The following is a 7,725-nucleotide window of genomic DNA, read 5'->3' as shown; positions in this document are numbered from 1 at the left end:
TTCATTGACAGCGAAACAAGTACTGGTAATATCTCCATATCTTCACTCAATCTTGATAAAACGTAGAATCATTGACATCAATTGTATACGTAAATTAATAATAACGAGTACTAGGTGACGACTTATGTAATGGTAAAATGAGCTGCTGAGAGATAAGCTAGTGGCGAGGTCCATCCAACTAATCACATTAAAACGCGCGGACATCATCACTCTATATCTAGACAGCTCGATGGTTTATTTTGCTAAATGAGCCATCACCTTACAACCATCATTTCCATTCAGTATATAGATATACAATAATTTAGCTCAATCAACATGTAAACAATTTTTGACTCAGACTAAACCCAAAATAATCCACTCCATACGACCAACACAAATTGTTATGAAAAATGATACTTGAAAAATCCAAACGTGACGTATTGATGAACCCCCTAAGCTGCAGTTGCAGTTACAGTCCCAGGGGGCATGACAACATGATTCTCTGAAATTGGACCGCAGCTGGAGTGCCCAACAGCATCAAGGTCCCTAGTACGCACGTAAACCCGAAGCCCATTCTTCATAAACAGGGTGAGCGACATCTTCTGCTCCACTTTATGCCCGGGAACCATCTCCAACCGATGACGGAAGCAGCACGGCCGACGCGCACGACTTCCATCTGCAAAATACGCCCAAGTCTTCCTAGGCAAAGTCCTCGTCCCTACTGCATTGAAACGGCCACAAACTAATACGTCATCCTTCGAAGGCTCAAACCGATCCCCTGGCAGCTCGACAACCACCTCTCCGGCTTAAAACTCCATGCAGTCTCCCCATATCCATATCCATCTCCCCACCGAATAGATCGAGTAAGTGATCGCATGAGCCTGCAGGCACGAACGTACCATCGGGCAGCACCATCGTCGCGCCACCACGTACTTCGAATCCTCTCGGCCAACCGATCGGGATTACTAGCCTCAGCGTCTCCGCCAACGCTGTTTGAGTAGATTAGCCTCATACCAAGCGCTACCTCAAATTTCCAGCAGCTCTCCGCCCACTTCTTCGTTGTCGCGAGCGCCCTTGTCTCTCTAAGCACCGCCGCAATCTCTCCCACGATCCTCTCCTCTACATCAGGCCTCTGCATCACGGTCCAGAAGAACCAGCTGAGGGCGACAGACGAGGTGTCACGACCCGCGAGCACGAAGTTTAAGGCAATCCACTGTAGGACTGATGTAGGAAAGCTGTTGCCATTGCCGTCCTTTTTCTTCATGAACCTCGACAAAAGGTCATCGGACGGTGTCTTCTTTCGCACTGCGATGGCTTCGGTCATGTAACGTTCGACAACCTCGAGGCTTTTCTTGAGGCTTTTTTCCGTGCCGATGCCGAAAGCTTTCTTCAGCCGCCAGAAAAAGCTCGGAAAGAGAAATCGTTGCAATGTAGCCTCCGTGGCTGAATCAAACGCGCTCGCAAAAGGGTTATCAGGCAGATCAGGGGATAGAGTTTCGGGGTCTTTCCCAAAAGTCAAGCCACAGATATTGTCAAATGTCAATCTAAGCAAAAGGTCCTGGAGGTCCACCCCCGCGCCAGCCCCGGCATTTAGGCAATGATCAGCTAAAATGCGCCAGAGTCTGGTCTTTATCGACCGGTTAGCCCATCGAGCCATCGCCTGCCGAAGTGTTCGGGTGGTGAACTCCAGTGCGGCCGTCTTCCGTTGGATTAGCCACGTGTCGCCGTCGGAGTTGAAGATTCCCTGCCCCAGAAGGTCGTGGAAGGCCGACTGGAACATCGGACCTTTCGGGTAGTTGTCGAACCTCGTGCGCAGCACGTGCTCAAGGTTACGCGGGTTGCACGTGACAGTGACGAACCCCTGGCGGGCGAGGCGAAGACAGGGACGGGGGAGATGCATGTCTGTAGCGTTGGGCGGCGGGGCCAAGTGGATGCGGAGGTTTAGTGCAATCCGTCGTCGGATGCGGGCGCGGTTGGGATGAGACCGCGAAGGCTGCCAAGAGTGGCCCACATTCTCGGCCAGTGTCCAGGGATCCGGTGTGAGGCCCAGAAGCCACATGCAGCGTAAGCCCGACGCAGCGGCCACGAGGAGAGCTGCTGCGATCAGATGCGGTGCGTCTTCGTCTTGAAAGTAACGGTTCAGGTAACGGTGCGCATTGACGGGGCTCACCATTTCCATCGGCGCAGTGAGGCGACGCGTGCCGCTAGTTTTAGAGGTTGCAGGGTGATGTAATTAGATGGCCGATCTCGGTGTATTAATACTGCAATTGTTAACCTATAATTAATTCGAAAGAAAGATTAAGTAGAGGGGAAGGTGAGAAACACTGTGGATCGATTAACTAAGTAATTAAGTGGATATCTTTTACACGCTTACAAACTCCCCAGTGGATCACAGCTCTGATCGATTCATCAGCTCGTTTGATATTTTCTCTAGCTACGTACAAGAAATGATAATAATAAGAAAAGGCGGAAATATTATTGAGGAGAGAAACATGCCATTCATTTTGGGCAATTAGTGGTAGGGTGGGATCTGGAGGAGAAGCTTCTTGTTTGTGAGAGTGAATTGAAGGAGAAGTAGGTCGAGGTCCGTTCATCCACCGGGAGAAATTTGAGACTTCGGTCGCTACTGTGTCTGTATGCATGTTAAAAGAAACTTTGGCGTGTAGTAATTAAGAGAAGATTGGTACTTGGTAGCGTGAGAAAAAGGGGTCTTTTGTAAACAATTAATCACATGCTGATGATGAGTAGGGGCGCCGACGGATGCTCGGGTATGATATTTTCACGAGTCACATTGACCTGACAATTAATCGTTGGTACGAGTACGGCTACGGGTATGAGCCGTAGGCGTGCGAACGGATGCCGCGGGGGTTTTTTATTTCTTTAATTTTATTTTTATTTTCACCCCTACGCTCGAGTCGTTTTAAATCTAGTTCAAACGTACTCTCTCTTGAACCGTATTTTGATTGAGACACCGAATAAGGGCCCTGATGAATGGGCCTTTAGAACGTAGCTCTTATGGATGGGTAGTAGCCCAATGTACAACTTTTCCGATGGGCTTTAGCCCCATAATCTGGGCTTCAAAGCCGGACCAATGGCCCAGTCAAACGAAAATACACCGCTTCGTCCTGCCTTGTTACCGAAACCCTTAAAAAAAAATAAAGAACCCGCAGCAGCCGCGCGTTGCTGGCCTCCTCCGTCGCCGAATCCCCGGCGAATTGCTTTCATCTAGAAAAAAAAAAAGAAGAATGGCGGGCGTGCTCCTAGCAAAAAACCAGACGTGCTTCCGTTTTCCAGTCCATCAGGCGACGAGGCCCTTGGAGCGCGCAAGATCCGACCCGCTCGTCCTCTTCAGGCATCTGGCGCATAGCTTCGTCAGGCGACTCATCCAGGCCGATAGAGTCATCGGAATGTACTCGTGCGATATCCCTCTCGACGGCACGCGTCCGATATCAGCAACTCCTACGCCGTTCCTCACAGCGAGTCCTCAGATCAGGTCATACTTCTTTTAAAATCGCATGATTATTATTATTATTTTTTTTAAATTATTTTTTATTTATGAAATTACTTTATACGAACCATTTCAACAAAATAGGGTTGCATGCCTACAGGTTGCGCTGGATATCGAATACCATCATAACATGTTTGCATCTCACCAGAAGGTGAACCCCAAAGAAGTCATTGTCGGGTGGTAATTATCAATCACTAATCTATCTTTATTTAAGTTTTTTTTAGTCTACATTTTTTTAAGAGCATCTTCAACCATAAAACTCAAAATGGTGTAGTTTTTACACCAAGTTGGTGTAGTTTTTACACCAAATCACTATTTAAAGATTACATTTAACATCACAAAAGAAAACATCACACTTGCAAGCAAAAAAAAATAAAAATAAAAGGCATTACATTTAACATAAAATAAAACACAAAGACACGGTCCATATTGATAAAATTCTAAGTCTCCGAATTAGTATATTCATCCCACAAATGATCAATTAATGCATCTCGAAGTGCAATATGAGCTTCTTTATTCTTGATTTGTCGATGACGAGCCAAAAATCCTTCAAACCGAGCATTTTCATCTACAACCATCTCTACGTCTGGAACTGGCGCTTCCTTCCAATTTTCAATTGTAGCATTAAGATCACGTTCATCCTTAATTATCATATTGTGCATAATAATGCACGCAGTCATTATATCATGTAATACTTCTTTTTTCCAAAAACGAGCTGGTCCTGACACAATTGCAAATCGAGATTGGAGTACTCCGAATGCACGTTCTACATCTTTTCTGCATCCTTCTTGCTTCATTGCAAACAACTTTTTTTTTACTCCGAATGCACGTTCTACATCTTTTCTGCATCCTTCTTGCTTCATTGCAAACAACTTTTTTTTGGACTACGTGGATCATGAATTGTTTGTACAAGAGTAGACCATTTTGGATATATACCATCAACTAAATAGTAACCCATGTTATAATGTTTACCTTGAATGACATAATGAGCAGGGGGAGCAATACCTTCAGTGAGTTTTGCAAAAAGATGAGATGCCTCTAAAACATTAATGTCATTATTGGAACCTGGCAAACCAAAATATGCATGTCATATCCAAATATCATAATCAGCTACGGCCTCCAGAATAATAGTTGGGGATCCACTACGACCTGCGTATTGCCCCGCCCAAGCCGTTGGATAATTTTTCTATTTTCAATGCATGCAATCTAGACTGCCCAACATTCCTGGAAAACCTCGTTGTTTAGCAATATGTAGTAGTCTGGCAATGTCATTAACGTTAGGCGATCTCAGATATTGTTCTGCAAAAACCTCCACAACAACACGACAAAATCTCTTAAAACTTTCGATTGCTGTCGACTCTCCTATTTTAATGTATTCATCAGTAGCATCCGCTGGTAGACCATATGCCAACGTTCGGAACATAGCTGTAATTTTTTGAAGCGTAGACAATCCAAGTCTACCGATCCCATCCCTTTGCTGTATAAAGTAAGTGTCGTGAGCTTTTATGGCGTTAACAATGTGAAGGAATAAATCTCGAGACATTCGAAATCGTCGGCGGAACATCGAATCATTATATCGCGGATTCTCAGAGAAGTAGTCGTTGAACAGATTACGATCAACATTTTCTTGATCACGGTTGATCACTATATGACCAGGAATTGAGCCTCCACGGATTACTTGGTTGTTTTGTTGATTGATATAGTAAGCCATGAGAAGGTGGTTGTTGTTCCTGATGTGAAACACCGCTTCCCTTTCTGCATCAATCGCTTCAATATCATCTATCAATTGTTCATCTTCAATTTCATTATCAGAAAATGATGATGACAAATTAGAAGGATCTCTATTGTTAAAATTCATTTTTGAAAATAGAGGTTTATGATTTTAGCAAACTCATCAATATGAGCTTTTATAATAGATGGAGATGATAAACGAGAAGTGTTGAAAGTTGAAATGTTGTCATAAAGAGTTGTCATGAAGTGCTAGAAGTTGATATGTTGTCATTGATGTGTCTTTTCTTTGAAATGTAGTCATGAAGTGTTTGAAGTTGATATGTTGTCATTGATGTGTCTTTGAAATGTTGTCATGAAGTGTTTGAAGTTGATATGTTGTCATTGAGGTGTCTTTTCTTTGAAATGTTGTCATGCAATGTTTGAAGTTGATATGTTGTCATTGATGTGTCTTTTCTTAAAATGTTGTCATGAAGTGTTTGAAGTTGATATGTTATCATTGATGTGTCTTTTCTTTGAAATATTGTCATGAAGTGTTTGAAGTTGATATGTTGTCATTGATGTGTCTTTTCTTTGAAATGTTGTCACTTTCATTTTTCATCTATAAATAACATATCATACTTCATGAAACATACATCTTCTTCATTTGTGTTATAGATGGCTTTAAATCAACGAAGTTCTTCATACACAAATGCTGAAGACTCACACCTCTGCCATGTATATCTTGACATTTCCCAAAATCCGATCATAGGTATAAACCAATCTAAGGATCAATTTTGGTCTCGAGTTGAGAGTGATTATCATAGCTCAATGCCTGCTTTTATCACTCAAGTTCGACCCAGAAGATCTTTGCAATGTCAAATGCAAACTCTCCTAACTGCAATTGGCAAGATGAGGGGATGTGTAAGACATGTTGAAAATTTAAATCCAAGCGGTGCTTCTGAACAAGATATTGTAAGTGTTATTTGTTACAAATATTTTTGAGATTTAACTTATGATTGAATTTTAATTTTATATATTTATATCATTTTGCAGTTCAATCGGGCTAAAGTGTTGTTTGCTCAGGATAATAATTATAAGAAGGGATTCAAATTCGATCATGTATGGCCCATTTTGAAAGATATCGAAAAATTTGCAGATGTTAATGCTGGAATTCAAGTGGGACGTATGCAACATGGTAACTTTGCATCATCACAATCAGAGTACTCTCCCACTTCAGACTCTCTCACACCAGCATCTCCTGGATTGGCTTCATTCGATTTTAATATGAATGACAATGATTTTGGTGGTACTTCAACTGAAAGAACTATAGGGGTACGGAAAGCAAAATTTAAAAAGAGAAATGATGAAGAAAGTTATAAGTTTATGGAGTATATGAAAGAAGAGAATCAAAAAATTGTTGCAATTATGGAAAAAAATAATGCTGATAGGTTATGAAATCCAAATGTTATGAGCTCAAACTACGGCCAAAAAAGTGGACGTGGAAGAATTACGTGAAGAAAATTTAATTTTACTGAAAGATTTGACACAAGTAACTGATCCAAAACTACATGAGTTTCTTGTACAAGAACAATCAAGAATTATGCATAAAAGAACTAAACAATGTGAAGGATCTCAAAATACCGGTTCTGGTACTTTTGCCCAATATTTCGAGCATCTTAAGAACTAAACAATGTGAAGGATCTCAAAATACCGGTTCTGGTACTTTTGCCCAATATTTCGAGCATCTTTGTCCTTCTGATGATAATTTCCCAGAATACTGAAATGTTGTTTTAGTTTATGTTCAATGTTCTATTTTTCTTTAATTTTAATGTATTGCAATTAGTGTTAATTTTCAATGTTATTTTAGTTTATGTTCAATGTTCTATTTGGTTCTAGTATTATGAAATTTTAAGTGTTTGGATTAAACTATCTATTTTTTTCCATTGTTGAATTTTATTTTAATAATTATTTTATAATCTAATTTTATTATAATAGTTCATATCAAAATAATTAAAAAAATAAAAGCTACAATGTAATATTTTGATCATGAATAAAAAGAGAAACATTAAAAACCATCAACAAAATAATAAACTCTATGCTAAAAAAAAGGTTAAAAATTAGCAAAAAAAAAAGGCTACTGCGCCAAAGCTACAGTGCTGCGCCAAATCTGGCGCAGCACTGTAGCTCTCCCCCAAAATGACGCTGAGGATAGAGTTCGGTTGGAGGATGATTTGCGTCATTTTTTGCATCATCTTGGCGGTTTAGCTACCGGTTGGAGATGATCTAATAGCCTTTGTTTTAGGCGTCGTATTTTTTACAATCCTTTAGGTTGCGGCTGAAAGCCGTTTGTGTGTGTAGTTTGCAATTGTAAAAAGAGTCAAAAGACATTGTTTGCCAGATATATATTGTTATAAGAAAACAAAGATTACTGTATTGGACCATAGCTTGGATATCCCAAAGGGTGATGAAGAGAAGTTATATTCAACAACTGGATCTGTGTAGTTGTATTCAACTGCCTTTCCCTTGTA

The 7,725-nt window shown here is 41.0% G+C and overlaps 1 protein-coding gene and 2 pseudogenes across 2 annotated transcripts; 2 read left to right on the top strand and 1 right to left on the bottom strand.

Moving 5' to 3' along the window:
- Positions 225 to 2,158, bottom strand: LOC109829534 (annotated as a pseudogene).
- The window catches only part of LOC109829533, a 7,744-nt pseudogene continuing 3,243 nt past the window's right edge, over positions 3,225 to 7,725 (top strand).
- Positions 5,682 to 6,860, top strand: LOC109829779 (glutathione S-transferase T3-like). 2 transcript variants are annotated; one of them, XM_020396817.1, is made up of 3 exons: positions 5,682 to 5,966; positions 6,048 to 6,169; positions 6,251 to 6,860. In XM_020396817.1, the coding sequence occupies exons 1-3, from the start codon at positions 5,873 to 5,875 to the stop codon at positions 6,650 to 6,652; spliced, it is 618 nt and encodes a 205-aa protein (XP_020252406.1). In that variant the 5' UTR covers positions 5,682 to 5,872; the 3' UTR covers positions 6,653 to 6,860. The 2 variants fall into 2 exon arrangements, with proteins under 2 accessions (XP_020252406.1, XP_020252405.1); XM_020396816.1 differs by having other exon boundaries at positions 5,698 to 6,169; positions 6,251 to 6,855.

This window comes from Asparagus officinalis, chromosome 2 (genome assembly GCF_001876935.1).
Source record: "Asparagus officinalis chromosome 2, Aspof.V1, whole genome shotgun sequence".
Lineage (NCBI taxonomy): Eukaryota > Viridiplantae > Streptophyta > Magnoliopsida > Asparagales > Asparagaceae > Asparagus > Asparagus officinalis.
This window is presented reverse-complemented; position numbering and strand designations above follow the sequence as displayed.

Bases quoted from the DNA above. Each gene is read 5' to 3' on its own strand.
- LOC109829779 (XM_020396816.1), top strand. From the start codon at position 5,873: ATGGCTTTAAATCAACGAAGTTCTTCATACACAAATGCTGAAGACTCA. The intron at 6,170-6,250 runs GTAAGTGTTATT...ATCATTTTGCAG, and splicing joins GTGCTTCTGAACAAGATATT to TTCAATCGGGCTAAAGTGTT.